General features: G+C 33.8%; 2 protein-coding genes and 1 long non-coding RNA gene across 3 annotated transcripts; 2 read left to right on the top strand and 1 right to left on the bottom strand.

The window, feature by feature from the left end:
- Positions 1–3430: 3430 nt before the first annotated feature.
- LOC130644579 (uncharacterized) lies at positions 3431–5069 on the bottom strand. Its single transcript, XR_008982612.1, has 5 exons — positions 5046–5069; positions 4608–4728; positions 4330–4414; positions 3988–4035; positions 3431–3605 (listed from the first exon to the last, which is right to left on the bottom strand). It is a non-coding gene; the product is annotated as an uncharacterized LOC130644579 (long non-coding RNA).
- A 5619-nt stretch (positions 5070–10688) lies between these two features.
- Positions 10689–14289, top strand: LOC130636132 (uncharacterized). Its single transcript, XM_057445792.1, has 4 exons — positions 10689–10809; positions 12361–12553; positions 13011–13143; positions 14187–14289. Exons 1-4 carry the CDS (start codon positions 10722–10724, stop codon positions 14274–14276), a joined length of 504 nt encoding a protein of 167 aa, XP_057301775.1. The 5' UTR covers positions 10689–10721; the 3' UTR covers positions 14277–14289.
- Positions 14290–20203: 5914 nt separating this feature from the next.
- LOC130657919 (uncharacterized) lies at positions 20204–23822 on the top strand. The gene is made up of 5 exons (XM_057460945.1): positions 20204–20259; positions 20716–21635; positions 21720–21774; positions 22048–22100; positions 22728–23822. The coding sequence occupies exons 1-5, from the start codon at positions 20204–20206 to the stop codon at positions 23213–23215; spliced, it is 1572 nt and encodes a 523-aa protein (XP_057316928.1). The 3' UTR covers positions 23216–23822.
- The last annotated feature ends 2265 nt before the right edge of the window (positions 23823–26087 follow it).

Here is a 26087-nt window from a genome sequence, read left to right as displayed (position 1 = left end):
ATGTCACAACGCTTTTGAATGCTAAATAGATTTGTGTCACTGAATCTGTTTAAAGATATAATCCTTCATGTACTTCGAGCGTGCATTATAATTATAATTCTCCTTAGCCTTGCTTATATTAGCATTTGACAACCTTTATAAACCCTAAATTAATAAACAAGCGAAGAAATACAAAACAAATAAAGAAATGAACAAGCAAATAAGAAAACAAACAAACAACAAGGAAAGAAAGAAATAAAGAAAAAACATAAATAAAAAAATAAACAAATAAGCCAACAATAAAACAATCAAGAAAGAAACAAACAAACAACAAGCAAATAAACTAGACATATAAATAAACAAATAAACAAATAATGGAATAAAAAACCAAACAACAAATAACTAAAATAAATAAATAAATAAAACAAAACAAACAACTAAAGAAAGAAAACAAGCAAACAAAACCAACAAAACCAACAAAACAAACACGTAAAACAAGCAATAGGAAACACTAGCGCCAGAAAAGTTGGGGAAAGAGTGTTCCAACTGGTTAACCTCGTCCCCAGGATTCTGTGGCCCCTAAGCCGTTTTTACGGAGACTTCATCAACAAGGCAAAATGCCCTGAGAACGGGGTTGCCAACTGGCATGTTATTGTTAACAAAGGCCCAGCACCCCAAAAACACGTTGTCAAATATCTTACAATACTAGGGTGCACGAAATAAGCTGAAAGGTGGAAAGGCACAGATAATTAATGACACGACGGAGGAGGATCCTAAAGTATGTTAGTAATGAAAAGATTTAAGGTATGAAGATTACTCTATTTTCAAACACAGTAGGTCGGCCAATTTAAAAATAGCTGCTTTAAATTAAGGGAGGTAGTTAGTGAAAGAAATTATTACAAAAATCTAAATATGGTGAGAATTTCGCGTCGCACATCAATTTAGCTCAATGTCCAAAATTCCAAGCATTTCTCCCAAAGCACTGTGTTAAATGAGAAAGATATCTCTGCTTGTTGAATATCCGAAGAAAATCTTTAACGGATTAGCGCTGGCTTAAAAGTTCAATATCAAATTAATAAATTCTCGAACTATTCTAAATCGCTATGGTACTTCGTACCCTTTTTTTTTTTTTTGATTTTATTAAACGCGTTTGCTTGATAACTCAGCCACCGGCCTCGTATCGCTTCACTCAATGTCACATCACCAAATGTTTTATTTTTTAATAAAACACTTGAAATTATTCACCAAAATAACATTTTAAACATTTTTTTTGGTTGTAGATTTTTAATTGGAATTATTGTTACAAATCCCAATGTTTATTTCGGGTAACAACCTTTTTTGCCAAATCGAAGTCTTTTCCCTGTGTACTCAATTCGACAATTTTTTTTTCACACGACTTCATATCCAGGGCTGAGCTACGTTTGTGAATTTAAACAAGACGCGACCTTCATCCAGTCAGATCCTCCTAGAAACGAGGTTAGTTTGCTAAGTAGTTGCTGAAGAAGGTCAGTAAAACAACAGCACTAGAATCAGAGAAAGAAAAAGTCAAAATGATTATTTTTTCCTTTTATGCTTGATTTACAACTACAGCTTGGTTTCCAATCGTGCAACAAATACAGGTGAAATAGTTTTGTGATAGCTTTGTTTCGACTAGACAAGATGTACATTTTCTTTTCAAACATTTGGCGGGAAAAGCAAAAAAGTTTGAAATTCTAAATTGAACATATATTGCATAAAGATCGGATCGTGAACTACGGAACAGTCGAGCGACCCGAAAAAAGGTGTGTCCAAAGCACATAACATATATCGTGTTACATATGCCGTGCTGCATATGCCGTGAAACATATAACACTGTTGTGGTGTCATGTAGAGATCTATCGGGTTCGCACGAGAAAAAGCGTACTACATGACTTCAGTAGGATTTTACTAAGGAAAATTTAATGCCGCATTTGCAGCCTCACGACACGCGGGAAAGACTTGTTGTATTCAACATCTACTCTATCGTGGAGAAAAAAAAAAAAGAAGTTCCGTGATTATTAGGATGTTACTTCTAAGTTATAATTCAACCTGGATAATTGTCACATGGATAATTGTAACCTGGTTACCTTCCAGGTAGGACAATTTCCCCCGAGTAATTATGCATATAAAAACCTTGCAAAAAAAAGTTCTTATTTGATTTTTTTATATCAGCGCGGCTTGATCAGAGCAGGCAGTAAAAAAAGTCTAGCGGAGAAGAAGCGCTGCATTTATTGATAGGTCTGACGAAAAAGCCCTGAGGGAGGCTGGGTTTTTTCCAAGCTGTGATTGGTTGAGAATTTCCACTTAATTGTGCGAAAGATAATACGTCACTCGGTCACGCCCCGTCCGATATGCAAAAGAGGACAACAGGTCTTAGGATCGAGGTTGGGATTTATCGCCTATTTTGTGAATGTAAGCATCATGTAAGTCCATTAACTATATTGTGTCTGTATAAAGATTTCAAAAGGTAAAAAAAGCCGTTATGCCATTCTTTAATGGTATTTTTCGTTCAAGGAAAGAAAATAAAAGTATACAGAGTTAGTTAGCATATTCAGGCGTGGGGTTACCCTTCCTTATTATCCAGATTAAAAAGAATTTTAATGAAATTGGGAAATGAGGGAAAAAGATGTGTATTTTTAAATAAAGTAAACATCACGAACACTAGTGAGCACAAGAAATAAAAGTCAGAATTAATTACAGGCATGGTCTTTGATGTAGGTCTGATAACAAGTCGATTGATGTCTGATAACTTAAGACGAACAATTAAAAATTACCCCGAGTTATTGCTGACCCCTTCTATTTCAGACCACAAACGAAAATCTTTTATTAATTTTTTTCTACATGGTATGGATTACCAACTTTCTTCGTAATAAGGGGAGGCTTCCAGCAATTAGGTAACCTAGAGTAACGCGGAAATGCTACTTGACAACTTTCTCACAGTACAATAACTCTATTATAATTCTTATCTTCATTCTTCTTGTGCGCAAAACGTCCAATTTGATGGCGACTTATACGTGAGATAAAAAAAAGCAAAATTGACACAAAATTCTAAACAAACCAATATTGATAAAAATATTTGTTTACCACAACAACGTGACAGGTGAAGCCGTATAAGGAATAACTAACAAATCAAAAAGTGGACGCTAATCGTTAATCCAAAATTTACCAATCTATAAATACCTTTATTCTTAGAAACGTAATCCTTCACGACAAGAAATATTTAAACACCCGGGGAATTAATCGTCGGTTTCCCTAACTTCGGATTGACATTCTGCATACACTTTTTTAACTTCCTTAATTATTTTGGAAAAAAATGACTTTTTTTTTAAAATTTTACCCGCCGTGTTCTAGTAACCATGGTAATAAAAATCAAAGTGGTGGATCGAATTCACCGAAATGTTTTTCTCGATAAAACACAATCAAAACATGTATATCACAAAGAGTAGACATATCTTCAACATCAATATATACAGTGCATGAAAATATTATAACATTGTCCGCATGAACAACCAAAATTCATTCACATTCACTCAAAATCTATACGTGTATATGCGTGAACCAACCGATGTCTGTTAATAACATAAAACCAACATGATACATTAAATTTTCTAAACAAAAAGATGAGATGAACAAAGTATACGTCACACAACATATTCTTTAATTCTACGAACAAGTGCTTTTTAGCCCTCCCCTTGATTAAACTCTCCCTTCCTAATAATGCGCCTCCCTTAGAGAAACATTTATTGGAAACATGATGCAAATGTCGGAAGTAAGAACGCCCTGGCGGTTTATTTGAAGTACTATGATAAACAAAAAAGGCAACTTAGTAGAAAATTATGCACGTTTATGGTAGGTTTATTATAGTTTTGTAAAGGAAATTTTCATGTTAAATAATGGAGTTTTTCCAAATTTAGGGGTCACAAATTCAAATTATTTGACATGCCCTCTACTATGACATCGTCAACATAAAAATACATGCCACAAACTTACCATTCTTTTTAGTAACAAGTTCATACAATATTTCACAAAATCTGACAACTAAAAAGAAACAAAAGAACTGCTTTAATCATTAATGTGCAGAACTAAGGCCGAATATAGTGAACCAATTATTATGAACCAAAAATGGCTACTTGTTTGTACAACATTGTATGGATAAATAATGAAATTAATAAAAACATATCGCATTTTATAAAAATCATACTGTCAAAATGAATTCTTTCTTGATAAAGGATCATAAGTAAATAACGTACATAATCTCAACAAGCCTAGTGCATTAAATTTAAATCATGGCAATGCAATCAATATGTGAAAGGAAATGTGCGTTATAATTACCAAAATTACTTTGATTCTCTTGGACATTTACATCTCTCTTCTTCTGGTACACCCTTTAAAACAGACTCAGCATGCATGCCACAACCTGGAATAAAAATATATGCTTATAAAGTTGTTAGTTATATATATCAGGTAAATATTTACCAGGTCAATATACTCAAATTCTACAAAGCACACCTGGATGTAGTTGAAATTCAAAATATGAACTTGGACAAAGAGTGATTTCAAATCTGCAATATTACAAGAAAAAGGACAACAATATAAGAAACGCATTTTACCACTCCAAGTCTTTTTGTTACATTTATTGCATACTGTTTGATAACACATTTCTGCAGTTTGATTTTTTAAAGTACTGTTGGTGAATAGCTAAGTCTCAAGATTTTAATTTTTTATGAGTAACTAAAAGAACAAAGAAAAAGAAAATATACTACCACAAAAGCTATTGAAATTTATATATTTTTACATAAACAGACACCATACTTTTATTACCATTGTTAAAAATAGTTTCAATTGCTTTATTACCCGGGTAAAAGGGCGGCATCAATATTTCTGAATATTGCGCAATGTGATTGGTTAGAACTTATGTCATAGCGGGCAATATTCCATGGTATTGCCCGCTACAATAGCAACCGTGTTTAAAGTTTAAATATGGTAGCATTAAAAGTAAATAAACACGGAAAATAGTAAACAAAACGCGGAAAATAAGTGAAGCTTACTTTTATGTTTTCGAGAATTCTATGTTGCAGCTACAATAAAAACCTGTTATATTTACACGATATTCGATTTAAAAAGAAACATATTAGTTAGTTCAAATGTACATTCCATATGGGAATAGTTTCTATAAAGACATGGTTTCTACATCCAGCTTATAATGTTATATTTTTGGTCGTAAAATGCAGTACCCGGATAATAATCCATATAATAACTGTTTATTTCGGGCATTACCTTCGAATGTTGACCTCTGTCACGTATTGCCCTCACAAGCTCGGGCAATACTTTGACGTCGGTCAATATTCTCCAGTATTTCCCTCATAAACAGTTATTATAGGGTTAATATTTTATAACAAAATACAGCCATTTTTAAGCTTCCAAGAATGTTTTCTTGTTGTAATAGAACGAAATACAGCGATTTTTAAGCTTTTTACGGTCGTTTTCTCATTATTTCAGATTAAAAACAGCGATTTTTACACTTCTATGGGACGTTTTCTTGTTATTTAAGAATGAAATGAAAACTTAGACTTGTTATATATATTTATTTTATATTATTTTCTTTTGTTGATCCCACAATGCTATAATAATAAATATAACAATGCGTTTCATCAAAGTTTACATATGAGCTAATTAATGTTTGTGTGCGACATTGTTTTAGACATGCAAAAATAGCTCATACCTTTATAATATATTAACAATGACATTGAAAGTTCTGACGTTACTAAAATCTCTTAAGAAAATATAAAATAAAATAAAATAATTTTACAACACATTATTGACACAATACAAACCAAAGCTTCAGCTACATAAAACTACTATGAATATTAAACTTGTTTGGTAAAAACCCCTTGTGTAGTATGAGGGAAAACACCCATTTGACACAGTCAAGCTATATTTAAGAGCTGTTTTTTTCTAAAATCTTGATTTTCTAATGCATTTCCTCAATGATAAGTGGTAGCTACAATATGGCATTTGACACAAGAATTGAAAATGTATGCTATTCACACATTCAAAATAAACAAACAACAGAACAAAAAAAAAGATTGCTGAAAGTCAACGACACTAAAAGAGAAATAAATCTAAAAGCATAAGCTAGTAAACGCATGACTATAGCTAGCTAGTACAAGTATAACTATAGTTAGCTAGTTAACTCTTAAAAACACAGGAAAAGACAAGTTTAGGGCTGTTACTGCCTGTTGCCTGTAGACTTCAACTAGTCATCTTTCGCATCGCCCAAAAAGTTCGTCAAATCAAATATTTATCAGGAAGTCCAGCTCAACAAAAACAAATCGTTTCCCTGAGATCCGCTAGTTCCCAGACCTCCGCCCGTCACAAAACTGGACCCCAGCTTCCTCGTCCATTCAGAATGTGAAATTCAGAATGCGCGTGCGCAAAATTCTTGAAATATTTTGTATTTTTTTTCAAGATGGTAGACGTCGTCGCATGCCTGACAAACATTGTTTTACAAATTGGATGTGTTCTGACCCAACTACGGACACCGGCCCAACTTTGGACAAATGTATGCAAACTCGTCTTAAGTTTGGTACAGGCCCAGCTATTGACAAAGGAAACTCTTGCTTTTAAAAGCCGTGTCATCAGATGGGACAAACTTAACTGTACACAGAGGTCTCTTGCAATTTTAGAAAATGTGTCATAAGATGGGACAGGCCTAACTATTGACAAACAATTCCTATGCTTTTAAAAGACTGTGTCATAGGATGGGACAGGCCCAACTATTGACGAAGGATACTTTTTGTTGCAAACACAACTATGCACATTATGTGGTTCTTATTGGAAGACTTATTAAAAGAATTATATATGTTAATGTACAGTTTTTATTTTTATGTTTGCTAAATGAAATACACAAATTATATTGTAACTTAGATTATTTTATCTTTGTTTGAGACTTTTCTTCATGAGTTCTAAGGTACATGTTTATATGGAAAATATTTCCTTGGGAACCAGGTAAATGTTTAGCATGATATCAAGTCGAGATCTCGGGTTGTTAACAAACTCTTAACAAAATTTAGTTGCGTTCATATGAGAAAAAATATTTACCCTTACCAAGATCTCGGGGTGCGCATGATCGAGATCTCGTTAAGCGGGTAATGCATTTTCCCAAAAAACAGAAGTTTCCTCGGCAGGCGAGATAAATTTATGCCACACTTATTATAATGAAATACAAAGTAAACAATATTTTAGCAACATGCCTTGTAATTTACCATGTTAAGTCAGGTATGTCGAGATTATGACGTCATCATAATCACGGAATTTTTGCGTTTTAAGATTTCAAAAGTCAGCGCATGCGCTGACTGAATTTACCGTATACAGGCGGAACTGAATGACCGTGCCGCCCCCAGGGTTGCTCTAATGTCAGAGCTGCTATAGCGCTTCTTGAGATGGCTAACAAGTTTCTTCACCGTCGATCTCGACCTCAAAAAGCCAAGAATACAGCTGGGGATAAGATTGAGCATTTTGCCTTTTTTTAATGCGTTTAAAAGCGTCCTCCGTAATAATGGCTCAGGGGTCAAGAGTCCCCTTGGGATGAGAGGATGGCTTCTACTTTATTCGAAGGGCGAACAGTCGGACACACGTGTCTGCTGATTAAAAATGCATGATATCAGAGTTAATATTTAAGACCACAATCATGCACAATGAGAAACAGATGACTAATTTTTCATGAATGCATACCGGACCATACCGGTATGCATTCATGAAAAATTGGCGCAGGAACGGTTATAAAACTAATTGACTCGTATATCAGCAGACATGCAGAGAATTTCTGACTTTTGCAAAGAAAATGGACTATTTTTAAACCTCAATAAGTGAAAAACTAAAGCCATAAGACCCATCTTTGAACATGAATTCCAACTTTGAGAAATCCTACAAAAAAGCAAGCAGTCGTTCGAGACTCCTAGCTAAACTCAGACCAAAACTGACACAAAACGCTGCAAGAAAGATTTATCAAGCAATGGTGACACAAACACTCACTTACTGTTGTCTTGTTACGTTGAACTATACAAGTACACAACAAAACAATTTAGAATCATTTTATCGTAGAGCTCTTGCAGTGGTCAATATGAAAGATGTCATTTGAAAGTTTATGTGCCATCATCAATTCAGGTTAATAAAAAACGTGCATGTGATTTTGTTAGGACGTGTTTGGTTAATGTTTGTAATGATTTTAAAAGTTATTTCGAAATGAAAAGTCATGAATATTCGACAAGTTACAACGGGCATACAATAGCAATACCGAAAATTAACTCAAAGTGGATCTTTCTGATTTATGGGAGCCAGATTATTTAATGATTTACCTCCTGGATATCCGTAAAATGGTTTATAGTTCTGAGGTTGACAGATTATTAAAAACTTATTTTTTTTTAATAATGATTTTTTACATGTGTTTAAAAATAATCATTCTGATTTGTGACTTATCTCAAAGTGGGCGTTAGACCGTACTGCATAGCTTCATATTCTCTTATGTTCTTTTCTCTTTTCAGTGTTATTAACACTCTTTTCCTCAACTCGTGTGCACTTTAACATATCAATTTTTATATATACTTCGATTTTTTTGTGTGTTCATTCACAGGACACATAATGAGAACAGAATTGTTTTATATTCGTCAAATAAATGAACAAATGAATAAATAAATTAAACTCTTGCACGCTAAACATGCGTACCAAACCTCAATAGAGTTGAAACATGTAATGTGTTGAATCGTAGCACAACTTAAATTTAAACAATTGAGATGTGTACAGCAAGAATATCCGCACAGATTAACTCAACGTTTCTTTGCATCAGAGAATGATGGTCACTACGAAAACTTGCAGATAATGTATGCCAGCGTGACATGCCTGCTTGAGTGGGATATTCCACGGGTATTTACAACGTCAATAAAATATAATAAAATGAAATGACGTTAGTGAGTTCAACCGTGCTTATAAGCTCGGGTGTAAATCATCCTCGTCCCCAGGGCTTGTTGCCTATGTCAAAGCCGCTAGCGCTTACTTGACAGTTAAACAAGTTTTTTTCGCCGCCGATCTCGATGTGAAAAAGACATAAGTCCCTGGGGACGAGGTTTGGGTCTAAATAACGTGAAAAATAGTGGTGTACTCAGTTCTTTCACTACCGCAAGGGACCAACACGAAAAAAATTGGACGATTGCATCAAAGATGAATGAGCATGAGATGAACATAAGTGTTCGTGGTCGTGTTCATCTTATGTTCCTGCGCGTTCCGGAATCGACGACTCGTCAGAAATAATATAAATTGGTTCAACTTTAACTTTAAAGGTATAACGATTTTCTTAACGGTTCATGAAAAGTACGATCATATTCATCGTTTCGATCAGTGTTCAAGCGCACGGAAGCGAAGTATTTGTTCGAATTACAGAAAAAAATTGATCTTAATTCTCATTTCCAGTTGGTAAAATTACTTTATGCTGTTATGTCAGACCATGGTTGCAGCCTGAAGACGGGAGCCTCTTGCTGTGTGTTTTTCCTTAGTCTTTGGACGGAAAGAATTTTGAAGTTTTATATCAACATGCCTGAGGTCCTGGAAACCAGCCATAGAGATTCAGCCTTAAAAGGAGAAAATTTAAGGGCAGTCAGCCTAAGAGCCCAAGCTAATCGTTCCTAAATGAAGCCAACACAAATGGGAAGGGCCCAAACGAAATACCTTCATTCGTGATTAGTTTATCTTGGTATACAATTATAGTACAGAAGTTACGGTTGGCTACAATTTTTTAATGGTTACGAATGCGCTCGAAATGGCCAAAAACACATAGGCGTATTCCTAGCCGTATAATTGAAATTTCAAAGCATTTTTGGAGAATAAAACAAATAAACAAAGGGGTGTGGTCAAATAAACGACGAAGCACAGATTAAAATTCGTTATACCTTTAAAGTTAAAGTTGAACCAATTTATATTATTTCTAATGAGTCAAAACAACAATACGCTCGGGAAAACAAGTGTAGTATACTAAAACACAAGGAACGGAGCATGTATTTTCTCAACCAATGGTGTTGTTATTATAATCAGTTAACTGCATTCAACAATTCAACATATTAATTACACATTGATTGATACATTTGGGTAAACAAGTTCAAGTGTATTTGTACAGCGGTTAGTTGTACATGATATCTGTATAAGCATCACATAGTTACCAGTCTCTCTGAATGACTTTGAAACAGAGAACTTCAGCTAAGATGACTGCCACCATCAGGGATCTGGTAGCTAATTTGGTTAACAAAGTAAATACTAGCATAATTAATTTTAATAGGGGGTGAGTAACAAATTATAAGAAAAGATTTACCGCAACATGCAAGTCTTTTGTAGCGTTGCTGTAGGTATAAACTCGTTCTTAATGGCTTGTTGCAAGAGAAATGATACAAACAGAAATGATACAAATGACCAACTCTTCAACTCTTCCTTATTACTGTGAAATTAAAATTGTCAATTTTTGTTCAAAAACTGCACAAAGGACTATAGAAATAGAAACAAGTAGCAATTTTAAGAAACCTGAAACACTCAGAATAGTTTTATTTTTCTGAACATCGAAACCCCCGTGCTAACAGCTCCATAATGAGCGCAGCTGTGAAATAAAAATAGCTGTTGATATATTGCAAAACCCCATATTATTTATGTCTTAATATACAAAGATGGTTGGATGATATGTCACGATGAATCACTTTTTTTTCCTCCACTCAATCTTATTTGTCGTCACATTGTGCAATGCTGACAGAATATCAATATGTCCTGCTGCTCAGAGTATGTATAATTTCCGTGTTGATTCATTGTTTTGTAGTGCATAATTGAGACGTGCTGTACATAGCGCCACATTTGAAGTTAAGAATATATAGTAAAGACCGCCCATTTATTGAGAGTGTGCTGTTTATTGGAATATGTAACTAAAGGGAGGAATATTTAAGACTTTTGGTAGTTCGTGATGCTAAATGTTATTGTAAATATCTTTTTTGTTTCTCGCATTGTGTCTCACCATATTTACTTTTCAGATATCCTACGATTCACTGTGTCTTCTTTTATTGCGCTTTTTACCCATCTGATCTTAACGGAAATCAACAAGTTGTGTTTTTAACATCTCGTAGCACCAATCACATTTTGTTTAGCATGCTGATGCACATTCACTGATGAAGAAATATACCGTGGCTGATTAGTACATCTTGTCCTCCCGTAACAGGATAGTCGACGTGCGGGTGAACCTTTTAGATGTGCGGCCGAATGTCATAACACTCGGCAAACGTTTTGATGTTCAGCCGCACATACGCACGTCCGCAAGTCCTGACGTTTCAAATTATAAATGTTCGGCTAAACGTTTCAGAGAATCTGGTCTGTATATTTACCGAGTTTCATACATCCGGCCGAGTCTTTGTGAAGTGTTTAAGCGTTCTACACCTTACGAATTGAGTCTCATCAAAGTTTGTTGAACAAGTTCTCTGGAAACATTGATGTTATATTTTAAACATTCAATTCCGTCATTTGTCTGTAGCCAATATCTGTTTTTTGTGTTTAATTCAAGTACAACAACATCCTCCATTTTTTTAGCATCGATATTTTGCTTTCTGTTACGGGACAAGATATACCAACCAACCACGGTAGAAATATCAGAGTGCTATAGGTACAATTGTTATGGTGCTCACCTAAAACATTCTTGTAGTTGTTTCTAACCATTGGTGAATTTTTGATTGCATGTTAATAAATTATTGGAAAACAATATTTTTTTTACTTTTATATATTTAGTGTGGCGTTCATGTCATGGATGAAACTGTGCCAAATACAGCACTGTTTTTCGAGATACATATCTTTTAAAATTAATTAGTTTTTAGGCAACGGGACAAAAATCTTCAAAAATTTTGTTTGGAAGCAACAATTTTTATTTTTAATGTTTCAATACAACTAATTATATCGAGCTCACTTTGATTTCGACATTATGTATCTCTTGGTATTATTCCTTAAGGTAATTATCATTTATGGCACAGCTCCTTTTTTCATGAATTTTAACCTTATAATTCTTTGGTCTGGTTATCAGGTAAACATTTGACATCAGATCAAACACATTTAGTACGGACAATTTTTGACAGAGATTTTAATAGTAGTATTTTAATAGTGTAGTAATTCTTGTTGATTTTTTAATAAACTCAAATACTTTTAATTTGTTTAAAGAACACGCTTGTATAAACTTGTAGCTCTCCATCTCTCTTTTCACAGCAGCAAAATTATTATTTTTCTGATTCAAAAACTTTTATACAGTACAAGACACAGGAAGTATGCAAGGAAATAGCTAATTAACATTCTGTTTAGCAAAGATACTTCCCATCAAAGTCAGCAACATTATACTTCCGTCTATTAAACTGCGCAAAGGATATCAGCTTCCAGTTAAATTTGATTTAAAAGTAAACACTCTCCTACCAGAAAAGGTACGGGTTGATGTGTATATACGGAGAAAGATGTTCTGGTGGATACCTATACCGTGTATATCAACATATGGGTCATGGTAAGTTGTACCAATAAAAAAAACATTTTTTTTGTAACATTATTTTTGTAACAGGAACAGAACAAACTAAAGACGGATATATAGTATCTTACAAATTTACTACGGGAACAGGACTTTCCATAAAATTTTACTAATTCTTCGTTATTTCTCCTTTAATAGGGATAGTGTACAACGATTTCAGTCCCTTTTATTCATTTGTGATTCACAAATGAACTGGAACACGATTTATAGACCTCGCTTTTAAAAAAAGTTCAAATAGTGTCCAATAAAGTGAAGAAATCAATAGCCGTGAACATATACATGATGGATGTATAAACATGTACCCAAACGTAATACATGAAGTACTGTCATATTATAGCAATCACACGTCAAACCTTATTGCGTTTCCATAGACCTCGCCAACCTGGCAATAGTCTAGGTAGCAATTTTATGGTATGTTTACATTTCTTGTTTGTAGCTCATACAAAGTTGACAACAAAAATTGCGCCGCGTTCAAGATTTATCAAATCGATTGCAAGAAACCACAAGCATATAAATTTGATCATGTGATCACCGTTCCAAACATCAACTTACCTTCTGTCATTGTTAGCGTAAGTAGAAAGTACTGTTTCATTTTGGAAAAAGTTTCTAAAATTCTCGTTGTATGCCATGTAGTTTACCCCTAAAATACAGTAATATTGTTACTCTTGTTACCACATCATGTTAATTCTTGCATGTCTTGCTACAGTGGGACTATGGCTAACTGAGACTGAATTTACCGATTCCTTGTACTTCTTCAGCAAATTGAACCTAAAAAACTTAATTGGGACCGCGGATAAGTAAGACTGTTTCTTAGTGAGACCGAATGTATTAGATGCAGTCAAACAAAAAACTTCCTTAAAGTGGGATTTCAATCAATGACTTCTAATATAGGAGATAAAACACAAGCTTGAAGTTGAATACTGTTTTTTGAAGAATAATATTTCACTTGGATTTACCTGTAACAAAGTTTTATTTAAAAATAGCTCTTTTTATTAGTTATTATCCTACTTACAATTTGTAGCTTAATCAACTAAAAACTTTTAATAAATAGGACATTTTCACATCTATTGTCGCATATTATCCTCACATATAAGGAATTCAATAAATTTTTTGGTCCCTTTAGAGTTCCAATTAAAGCGAGTATTGGTATTTGCGATACTCGGGAAACAGATCTGACTTTTAGCGGAAAAACGGTTGAAATGGGTTGAAATGAGTTGAAATGAGTTGAAATGGGTTGAAATGGGTTGAAATAGGTTGAAATGAGTTGAAATGGGTTGAAATGGGTTGAAATGGGTTGAAATGAGTTAATATAAGTTAATATGAGTTGAATGAGTTGAAATGGGTTGAAATGGGTTGAAATGGGTTGAAATGGGTTGAAATGGGTTTAAATGGGTTGAAATGGGTTAAAATGGGTTGAAATGGGTTGAAATGAGTTAAAATAGTACAATCAAACTTGTCTGTTATAGGCTGTCAAATTCTGATAACTCTTTTAAAGGTTTTACAAGAGAGTGATACATTCAGCTGAAATCAAAAACCAGTTATATTTTCTTGGAAATTTTGTAGAAATAATTTGTTTTGTTTTTCTCATAAGTGGTATCCTCATTTCTTATAGGGGCTGTATAGAGTTAATGCAAGAATATATGATGACGTCAAAAACCAGGAATTGCTATGTATTAATGCTGAAGTAAATGTTATCACGTGATGATAAAAAACAACGAAGATGTCTTTTCTTTTATTTTACCTATGTATTATAACAATGACCTTTCTCCTCTTCAAATTTTCTCCCCGTAATATAAGAGAAGGTCATGATAGCTACTTATTGACTACTGACATCTGCTTCTTGGTAGAAACCCTTAGAGCATTGGCTTGAAACTAGGGCAAAACCAATCATCGTTAATGTTATCAGAACAATGGTTACTAGATAGTTTTGCTCCAAATTTTAGCAGAAGTTAATTTATACTGAGAATATTTAATACTTCTCACGGTAGAACAAACGTTTTAATAAGCAAGCATTTACGGGAATCACATGTTACTGGCACGGCTGTAGTCACAAGAACGAATTGTTGTTTAAAACAACAAACTTTGTTTAAGTAAGTTTTTCTGTCAATATCTGCTTTGTTGAGAGTTGTTTTTTTTTGTAAATGTAGTAAAAAGATAAAAAGATTTGACAGAAGCAAAGAAGTATGAGACCTGGTATTATAATATCGATATATTAATTGCAATACTAAAGTTTTACATCTTACAACAAGAATTTACTGTCAAAATTTATAATATTGTGCTACTGATAAAATTTCTTCATATTATGAGTAGAAGTGACATACCTAGATATATTTCTTTCTTCATGTCGCAAGAGAAACCTTCAAGATTTGACGATATTTCTGGACGATGAAGGGTGGCTAAACGAACTGATTAGTGCGTTGGTTTTCACTGTAACTTAGATAGATAGATGTGCATATTTTACATGGCTAGCCTCACAAATATCAAGGGATATACCCTGTCTATTATTTCCAGGAGAGGTCATGACTTCGATGGGGAGTCCTAAAGTATTTAATGCTCATTTCGAGGTACGCAGACGAAATCAGGTTCTGCGGCCTACCAGACAACTCCAACGGCCCACACAGAGAGCCATCGCCCTATTTACCCTCACATTGGGTTAACCGACGGCTATGATAACATTCACTCGCCCATATTAAATCGCTGCCAAGGGGAATTTACGGCTAGACATCTGTTATTAAAAGTATAAATGGGTTAAAAACTAAAGTGTCATGTGCGTAAGAGTGTACGCGAGGAGGAGTGTTTATTCATTCTTTTAGGGCCGTTTTACATTACAGTAATATATTGAAAAAATAGAAATATATATACAAACAGAAATATATATACAAAGCAATATTTTGCTGGTAATATATTCTGGCAATATTTTGCTGTAATGTGAAACGGACTTTAACGTAACATGTGACACCATTTACGTAACTTACGTCACATTTTCAAAACTTCTTGCTTGTAACAAACACGATGTTGGTGCAATCAAGCCGACGAAAGTAAAAAACGTTTAATTAAGGATTCGAATTTGAGAAAGGTTAAACAAATGCACCAAAGTTTTGATTTAGGCCCCCTTATTCTTATTCAAAAACATCGCTCCAGCATCTTTACGACGGCGACGACGTCTTCTTAACCCTCAGCCCGCGTTTTTTCGAACATATTATGACCGGGGAGCTAATTAGTGTTGCAGTCAAAAGTTGACGTGTGTTTAAACAAAACTGTACGTAAGATAAAATTGTACGCACAACCTTACGTAAAAAAATACTTGAAGTTATTCATAGTGAAATTAGTTGTTTATTAAGAATAACTATATTTCACAAAATTTCACAGCTGCAATTTTTATTCACATATTTTGCAAACATATTTGGTCTACATGTTACATAAAGAAGAAGCAAAAAAGAAATATATATATATATATATATATATATATTTTGTGGCGGCCACAAAATATATTTTAAACCAGAGAAAAAAATTTATAGATTTTTAAATCGTAAAATCTAACAAGATAACTATTATAATATATTTTGGTCTGCGACGCTTTCTTGGTAACTCTGGTTCTTCAACAACAAGTTTTGTAGCTTTTTCTTTACAGTAGGTGCTTTTTTCAATGAACTAAAACCAAGACTTGTTCCTTGTTTCTTTCACTCAGCAAGCTCTGATTTTGGTCACGTTTCATGCAGTAAGCACATTAAACACAATCTGACCTAAAAACAAATGTTGTAAATCAATTAAGGTTGAGAATACGCAATTAGGTTTAAGAACAAAATATCTTATTTCAGGTGGTGATCTTTAAATTAACTAAAAAAAAGCCATGCCGACCCATGGCCCCCCTTTCTTGTCCCTCGTCCACAATCCCATCCTACCGATACAAAACACCATTTAATGAAACGTATACTATTTAGTTTTAACACCTGCACGAACGTAGTAAACCTGATTTTGGTATCATCATATTTTAAACATAAGGTGATTGTCATTTAACTTGTAAACACGTTAGCTGGTTATTTTGTAAGGAATAATGTGACGCTTTTAATAATTCAGTACAACACCTAATTTCTCTTGGGAATAGATACATCCCGTGAAAAAAACTAATTGAGGTCATGTAGACAAGTTAACAGTTATCTAGGAATCTTTTTGTTTTCGGAGAAATCTTTGTTCTTAAGTATACATCTTAAGAGTTGTGCTAATTACGCGAAGTTATAAAACATGTTATTGCTGTTTTGGAGCATGATTATAGTAAATATTAAATTTTATGTAAAATGTAAGAAATGCCAAAATGAATTAGTAACAGCCCTGGGGGCTCTAAGAATTTCCGCTCGCTACCAAAATATTTGATGAAAACCTGCTAATTTGTTGTGTTATTGTGCTAAACATTTGAGGAGGTTTGGTGCATGAACCTCTGAAGATAAAGCACACAAGTGACATTATATCTTACAACAAACGCAAACAAAACGAAACGTGTCATAATAAACTCACATTTTAAAATAAATTGCTAACAAAAAATACAGCCTAACATTTTAGGTAAGTCTTGCGATTGAAACGTTTATGGTCTTAAACGGAATTTAGTTGACAAAAAATCAAAATTTTGCTGTGACCATCATTTTCAGCATACTTTTTTTATTAACTGTGCCAATTTTTGTCGAAAATAAAGCAGTTTTAATTTTTGGTTAAATTTTGGCCTAAAATGACATTTAGGTGACAAAAATCAAACTTTTGTACCATCATCATTTTCAGCATACTTTATTTGTTAACTGTGCCAGATTTAGCCGAAAATAAAATGGTTTTAATTTTTGGATCAATTTTGGCCTAAAATGGCATTTAAATTTCGATGTCACCATTATGTTCACCATACTTTTTTTGTTAACTTTGCCAATTTTTGTTGAAAATGAAGTAGTTTTAATTTTTGGACCAATTTTGTCCTAAAATGACATTTAAGGTGGCAAAAAATCAAAATTATTATATCACCATTATGTTCAGCATACTTTTTTTGTTAACTGTGCCAAATTTTGTTGAAAACAAATACTAATTTTGTCCTGAAACATCATTTAGATGAGTTCCCAGTAGTTGGGGAGCTTGGGTGCGAAGTTTACATCTGTGACGGAGGAACGTGTAATCCCAGGGTCTATTTTTTCTCAAAAAATGCTCCAAAAGAAAAAAACGACGGTTTTAAAGAATTTCCTACGCCTTCGGGCGCGGAAATTCAAAAACATTTTTTAACTCTCTATATATGCCTGGGCACAACTGTCAAATGCAACGCCTAACTCAGAGCTAGTTCATGATGTCATGCATATAATGATTTTCAGATTTCTATTTAAACTAGTCGTAGACAGACAGACAGACAGACAGACAGACAGACAGACAGACAGACAGACAGACAGACAGACAGACAGACAGACAGACAGACAGACAGACAGACAGACAGACAGACAGACAGACAGACAGACAGACAGACAGACAGACAGACAGACAGACAGACAGACAGACAGACAGACAGACAGACAGACAGACAGACAGACAGACAGACAGACAGACAGACAGACAGACAGACAGACAGACAGACAGACAGACAGACAGACAGACAGACAGACAGACAGACAGACAGACAGACAGACAGACAGACAGACAGACAGACAGACAGACAGACAGACAGACAGACAGACAGACAGACAGACAGACAGACAGACAGACAGACAGACAGACAGACAGACAGACAGACAGACAGACAGACAGACAGACAGACAGACAGACAGACAGACAGACAGACAGACAGACAGACAGACAGACAGACAGACAGACAGACAGACAGACAGACAGACAGACAGACAGACAGACAGACAGACAGACAGACAGACAGACAGACAGACAGACAGACAGACAGACAGACAGACAGACAGACAGACAGACAGACAGACAGACAGACAGACAGACAGACAGACAGACAGACAGACAGACAGACAGACAGACAGACAGACAGACGTATACGGGTATTATAATATAGACTAGTTGTTAGCCCGTGGAAAAATCCACGGGGGTCGCCCGTCCTTTATATATCGCATTTGCAACAAAGTAGACAGAAGTATATCGCATTTGGTATTGATGCGCAGTTTAAAAATTTCGTGTTTCCGTTACGGGACACAGCTTTTGCGGACACAGACGACGGCTATTACTAAAGAGATATACAAATTTTTAAACAACTTTTAAGCTTTTCTTTTATATGAAATTAAACTGTTTTTACGTTGAAGGTAAGCTTTAAGGGTCTTTAAGCTTAAAGTATATCTAAAATAAAAAGTTTCTTCTAGGAGAACTGTAAAAAAAGTCTATAATACAATGGCCTTATCAAAAGTCGAATTGGCAACGATGCTGGAATGCAAGATTTGCTTAGACACCTACCATAAGCCTAAACAATTAAACTGCGGGCATACCTATTGTGAAGATTGTCTAAATGGCATTTTAGTGTTCATGGAAGATGGGAGGGCTGAATTGCCTTGCCCATTAAGATGTCGCAGAAAAACAAAACTGGATCAAGATGAGACAACATCATTGCTAATGACTACATTTATTGTAACTGATCTTTTGGATAAGATGTAAGTCCAGTTTTTTTCACATCATTTTGATAAGAATGTATAACAATGTGTTACATATGACACCATCTGTGTTGAAAATAACAACTTCTAGTAATTTTCTCAAATGCAATGTAACAATTCCAAATTCAATAGACCATGCAGGTATAGACATGGTACCTTGTTCATAAATAACATTTTATTGCTATTTATAATTGTAAAAAGTGCACTTCCTATAGTTAAATTTTTAAACTCTTTATTTCAATCAGGGTTCACATTTGTTTTATTCTACTTGATAGATTACAAATGTGAGACTTTTAGGATATTTGAGATTTTTGATTTATAAGGTTCATAATTTATAAGATATGCAAGGAGTGTGCCCACGTAGTTTCGTAATTAGAATGTCCGTGGTTTGGTCCACATTCGTGGGCTTTACCACAGCTACGGGTCAACCCATTTCAGGTAAGGGGAAATTGGGTAGGCAATGCCGATCTATATGATGTATAAGTGTTACCTACACTGAATTGGCTATATCCTGTACAAATAGTCGAAATAACAATAAAAATAATAATATAAATTTTCCTTTCACAATTTGAACTCAAGATACAGCTACTCTTTTTAAGCCATTATGCGTGTTTATTTGCCATCAAAAAAAGCAAACGTATGCAAATTTAAAACACTGAATTTTAAGTGTTAAAACGTGGTGATCATATACTCATCTTTGTTCCTTTGAGAAAAAATATTGGGCATCTTTCAGAGCCTCTTGACGTCGAGAGGACTTTTTACCCTGCTTAGTTTAGGTACATTATTTAAAGAAATATAAATATTGGGAGATAACTAAAATGACTGACTCAAAAATTAACAACAGAATGACAAACATGATAAAACTAGCTAGCTGTACTAAAATTTATTTTAATTATTTAAGCTAGCTAGCTAGCTACCTCATGCCCTGAATGATCGCTTAAACTGAAAGATACCTGTATCCATACCTAAAAATAGCCAGAAATTTGAAAACAATGCTATTAACATCAACATGGATCATCTGTCAAATCAACATAAGTTTCAAAGAAAAACAGACACATACTTTTCGTTAATCTCCAATTTGTTTTTTGTTTTTTTTTGAATTTTTGATTCCATACAGATCGATCACAAAGAAAAAACATTTGAAGCTGTTTTAGAGAAAGTTTAAAAACTTAAAAGCAAAAATAAAAATGAAAAAATGAAGCAGAACTTTATTGTTCTCGATGTGGATTAGCTGGCCTCATCGTTAAACTCGCTACATCTTTTCTTGTATGGAAATTTCGTATCTTTCACATTTTGAAAAAAACACGATAATAAACGATAAACTAAGTTCACATTAAACTTAAACCTTTGGAGCAAACTTCAAATGATCCATGCTAAAAATGCAAACTTAGGCAATCCTCATAGCAAATCCATGCCTAAATTTTTTCTAAGGGTACACACATCACAAGATAATATCCAAATATCACAAAACCCTTCTTCGGAATAACATTTAAATGAGATAATGTTTTGTTTTTATTTTAGGCAAGTTAGTAAAACAAAGACTTTTTTGTGTCAGCAAAGTAAAGAATGCAATCGGATTGTCAGCTGTTCCTGTGCAAGATGCAGTTCAAAGATCTGTGATAGATGTCAAAATCTGCATTCTTGTTCAAATAAATCATTTATCAGTGTCATTTTTAACGAAAAATTGCAAGAGCTCCAACCACTGTGCAAGCAACACGACTCGCTTGCAAAATATGTTTGTATTGACTGTGAAAATTTGTTTACCTGTGTGTATTGCACACACAGGCAACATAAGAATCACCGAATAAAAACGGTTGATGATTTTGGTCTGGAAGCGAAACAATGGTTTCAGTCGTTTATCAACTCATTCGACGAAACTAAGGTTGTCTTTGAAGAGTTAACAAGAAAATACAACGAAGCCTTGACGAGTTTTAAAACAGAGAGAGAAATATTTGCTCGTGAATTAAAAGTGAGAAAGTTGAAACGAATGACAGAGTATGTGAAAATGTTAAACGCAGAAGAAGAAAACCATTTAAAAGAGTTTGATGAAAAAGTAGAAGAATTTAAAGCACAAGTAATCCTTGTTGGTCTCTTAGACAACACTTGGATAAAACGATTCTCAGATTACATATATGTTTTTAATTCAAAATCTCACTTTGAATTGGTTGCTGAGAAGTTAGAAATTGAACGACAGCTTCGTAGTCTAACTTCTTTTCCAAAAACTATCCTAACTTTTAATTCACATCTTTATCAGTTGAAAAAAGAAGATTATTTTACCAGTCCATTGGGTCGAGTGCAAGTTTCCGTCGATGATATGTCCACTATTGGTATAGATCCTAGTAAATGTTCTGTTTATAAAAACTTGATTGATGAATGTGAGCCACAACCCAACTTTTCGGAATTAGCAACTAATTTAAAGACATTACTTAAAAGTTTAGAAGGTACTTTTGATACTGCTTTTAATCTTATTACTGGTCATTGAAAGTTGGTCTATTGTTGTAAATGCTATATGCATGTTTTTATAGAATACGAAAGATCTCGTGCAAATGTAAATCTTGATGGTGAGAAGCAAAGAAGCAGGTATGTTCAGCAATATTGTTTTTCATGAAAATGATAATATATTCTTACAAAAAGCATAAGCCCGTAGTAAAATCTCGAGGAATTAGCCCATCGCTAGTCGTATCTATTTGTCTCACGGACAGAAAAGTTGTCCGTGCCTAATCTGAGTATAAACATTCAGCTTAACAAAAGTTAAAATCAACAGCATATAACTATCTATCCTGCTGTACTGTTAAAAAAATATGCATTTGCCACTGCAATAGTCGGAATGTATGGATAATGATTTCTTTTTAGCGCTGTGAAGCAAAAAGATGCAACGGGGCTTTCAAAGTTGTACTCCTTTGAAGGTTTGTAGTATACTTTGCCCGGTCAGTTAAAGTTATTATATTTACTTTATTATTTATTATATTTATTTTACCTCTTCTTTAATATATTTTAAATTATTTACCTAATTAAGTTATATTTACTGCTGCATCATTTTTAAGTATACATAAACATGTACATCTCACACTGAGAATACCATTTTGCAGCGCAATTCATTTTTGCTATACATGGTAGCCAAAATGTAGACTAACTGTCGTTTTGCAGTTGGACTTATTAACAGCTAGCCTCAGGAGGTTTGTGTCGTGGTATTCTAACATGCTTTTTTTAATATGTAAGAGATGAAAAAGGCTAGTCAGGCTAGTTAGGTTAGTCGGAAAAATTTATTGTTGGGGATTAAGTTTGTAGGGAAAAACATTTAGCCGAGAGAATCTTTAGTTACCTCTAAAAACGCCAAACATGAAACATGTTGGTTTATGTACGCAGCAACGTAAGAGATGACCTTAATCCTTTGCTTACTTTGACATAACCTCTGAAGAAGAATTGATAGACATTTCAATACTAATTATTTATTTCTCTTTTTCTTCAGATAAAATGGTGTTTTGGCATAAAGTTATTTTAGGTTAATCTAGATTTAACATCTTCATCTTTAGACCTTCGGGAAATAATACAAAATGGTGATGACAAGAAACTGCAGTTCGTCCTTATTAATAGTCCAAATATCGTTAAAATGAGGGATGATTATGGACACACACTGTTGATAGAAGCTGCACGGAGAAATAAACCATCGATAGTACAAGCTTTAATCGATGCTGGTAGTGAGGTGTACGCTGTAAACAAACGCAAATGGAATGCATATCACTTTAGTGCAAAGTTTGATCACCAAGATGTTCTAAAAATTTTGATTAATTGTGATGTCACACACATTAACAATGTAGACAATGACAATAACACACCATTACATCTTGCGTCTGCTCGTGATCATGTTGAATGTGTTAAGTTGTTGTTGTCAATACCACATATTAATGTTAATATACAAAACTGGAAGAATCAAACAGCCTATGATGTTGCTTGTAATAGCGCTACCAGACGATTACTTGAGAAGCATCGGGGAGAAGCAGCAAAGCTGTTGGATTATTAGATTTTGCTTTTTGACACAACAGTGAAAGACAGTACCGTTGTAAAAAACTTCATGCGACTTATTGCAACTGGTATTACTTTTATGACACTTTAGAAGTAAAAAAGTATGTAAGAAGTTCTATTGCGAATGAGTTTGTAGTTTGTGAATTTATTAGACTAACAGCTAAGAAATTGATTGCATGACAATACCTATCGCAAAGATTTTTCGCAAAGTTTTGTATAGCTTTTTAACCACACCACATGAAATCAACACATTTAATCATGAACTTATAAATATAAAATACTATGGCGATAAATTTTTTGAAAGTGCCACTTAATGCTAGTATCGGTTTTTGTGGTATGTCCTCACTGAGGACAGTTACAAATATAACTTTATATTTGCGACAAAAGGAAAAGACATTGTAAATATATGTAAACAGAGCCCCCGTTCCTCGTTTCCCCGTTTGTTAATTACACAAAGTTGTTTTTGTTGTTGTTGTTGTTGTTGATGAACTGCAGTAAAACATGTAATTGCTGTTTTTGAGCATAATTATAGTAAATATTAAATTTATAAAATGTTCGAAATGCCAAAATAAATTGCTAAGAAACTTTTGGCAAAACTGTCAAATGAAACACCTAATTCAGAGCTAGTTTATGATGTCATGCATATAATGATTGGAACTCTTAAATTCAACAATTTAAGAATCAATCCACATTTTCATTTAACTATAAATTTCTAGACAACTTTTCAAGCTCTATCATATGAAACTAAACTGTTTTTACTCTAGAGGTAAGCCTTAAGGGTTCTTATTCTTAAAGTATATCTAAAATAAAAAATTTCTTCTAGCAGAATTGGAAAAAATGGAAGAAATAGAATTGGCTACCATGCTGAAATGCAAGATTTGCTTAGACACCTACCACAAGCCTAAACAACTAAACTGCGGGCATACTTATTGTAAAAATTGTCTAAATAGCATTTTAGTGTTTATAGAAGATGGAAGTGCTGAATTGTCTTGCCCATTAAGATGTCGCAGAAAAACAAAACTGAATCAAGATGAGACAGCGGCTTACGTCTTTAACTCTTTATTTCAATATCAGGGTTCGCATTTGCTTTATTTTACTTGGTAGAGTGTGAAACGTTTGGTAGATTTAAGATTTTTTGGTTTATAAGGTTCATAATTATAAGATATGCATGGCGTAATCAGAATGTTCGTGGTTTGGCAAATTTAGCAAGTTTTTTTGCCACAGTCACGGGTCAACCCATTCCTGGTGAGCCAGATTGGGCAGGCAATGTCGGTCATTAACTGATGTATAAGTGTGTATAAATATACCTGATGTATATGTGTGTATAAGTGTGTTACCCACATTGAAGTGGCTATATCCTGTATAAAAAGTCAAAATAATAATAAAAATATAAATCTCACAATTTTTCAGGTTTTAATGCCATCATAAAACATTAAGCAAAAATCTGAGCATTCAAATTCACAGAATGTTATAGCGGGATCATTATATCCAGAGCAATAAAAAAAAGTTGCATGTCTAATAATTTACGAAGAGGCAAGAAGGGTGTACTGATACAGTAATGAACAAAGACTCCGTTTTGAATCTTTTTTAAAAATTATCAGAACTGCAAAGTGAGTCAGCTGGAATCACAGCAGATATTTTTGGGCTCAAGATTTTTTAAACAAAATTTGAAGTAAAAAGGGCTAAGTGTTAAAGCGTGGTGATCATATACTCACTCATCTTTTTCCCTGGAAAAGAAATCACATTTTGAGAGAGCCAAAATACTGGGCGTCTTTCAGAGCCTCTTAAACGTCGAGAGGGCTTTTTACCCTGCTTAGTTTAGGTACATTATTTAAACAAATATAAATATTGGAAGATAATTAAAGTGACTGACTCAAAAATTAACAACAGAATGACAAACATGACAAAACTAGCTAGCTGTACTAAAATTAATTTTAATTATTTTAGTTAGCTAGCTACCTCATGCCCTGAATGGTCGCTTAAACTGAAAGATACCTGTATCCATACCTAAAAATAGCCAGGAATTTGAATCAATGCTATTAACATCAGCAGGTGTCATTTGTCAAATCAACTTAAGTTTGTCAAATCAACTTAAAAAACAAACACATGCTTTTCGTCAATCACCAACATGTTTTTCTGGAATTTTTAATTCCACACAGATCAAGCACAAAAAAGATATTTAAAGAAGCTTTTTTAGAGAATCTTTGAAAATTTAAAAGCAAAAATGAAAATAAAAAATTAAATGATCCATGCTAAAAATGCAATCTTAGGCAATCATCATAACAAATCCATCCCCACATTTTTCCTAATAGTACCTCAATCACAACATAATATCCAAATATCACGAAACCCTTCTCCGAAATAACATTTAAAAGAGATAATATTTTTATTTTTATTCAGACAAATTGGTAAAACAAAGTCTTTCTTGTGTCAGCAAAGTAAGTATGCAATCGTATTTTTAGCTGCTCCTGTACAACATGCAGTTTAAAGATCTGTGACGGATGTCAAAACCTACATTCTTATACCAAAAAATCTTTTACGAATGTCTTTTTCAATCAAAAATTGCAAGAATTCCAACCACTGTGTAAGCAACACGAATCGTTTGCAAAATATGTCTGTATTGACTGTGAAAATTTGTTAACATGTGTGTATTGCACACACACACGTAACATAAGAATCACCGGATAAAAAACGGTTCATGATTTGGATCTGGAAACGAAACAGTCGTTTCTGTCCTTTATCAACTCATTCGACAAAACTAAGGTTGTTTCGGGTGAGTTAATAAGAAAATACAACAACGCTCTAACGAGTTTTAAAACAGAGAGAGAAATATTTGGAAGAATCAAACAGCCTGTGATGTTGCTTGTAAT

Source organism: Hydractinia symbiolongicarpus, chromosome 1 (assembly GCF_029227915.1).
Source record: "Hydractinia symbiolongicarpus strain clone_291-10 chromosome 1, HSymV2.1, whole genome shotgun sequence".
NCBI classification, from domain to species: Eukaryota; Metazoa; Cnidaria; class Hydrozoa; order Anthoathecata; family Hydractiniidae; genus Hydractinia; species Hydractinia symbiolongicarpus.
Note: the sequence above shows the minus strand (reverse complement) of the source record. Positions and strands in the feature narration are given on the sequence as shown.

Excerpts from the sequence above, each read along its gene's own strand:
- LOC130636132 (XM_057445792.1), top strand. The coding sequence starts at position 10,722 with ATGAATCACTTTTTTTTCCTCCACTCAATCTTATTTGTCGTCACATTG. Across the intron at positions 10,810-12,360 it reads AATATGTCCTGCTGCTCAGA|CAAAGATACTTCCCATCAAA; the intron begins GTATGTATAATT and ends CATTCTGTTTAG. Across the intron at positions 12,554-13,010 it reads ATATCAACATATGGGTCATG|CTCATACAAAGTTGACAACA; the intron begins GTAAGTTGTACC and ends TCTTGTTTGTAG.
- LOC130657919 (XM_057460945.1), top strand. The coding sequence starts at position 20,204 with ATGGATCATCTGTCAAATCAACATAAGTTTCAAAGAAAAACAGACACA. Across the intron at positions 21,775-22,047 it reads GGTGAGAAGCAAAGAAGCAG|CGCTGTGAAGCAAAAAGATG; the intron begins GTATGTTCAGCA and ends ATTTCTTTTTAG. Across the intron at positions 22,101-22,727 it reads AAAGTTGTACTCCTTTGAAG|ACCTTCGGGAAATAATACAA; the intron begins GTTTGTAGTATA and ends CTTCATCTTTAG.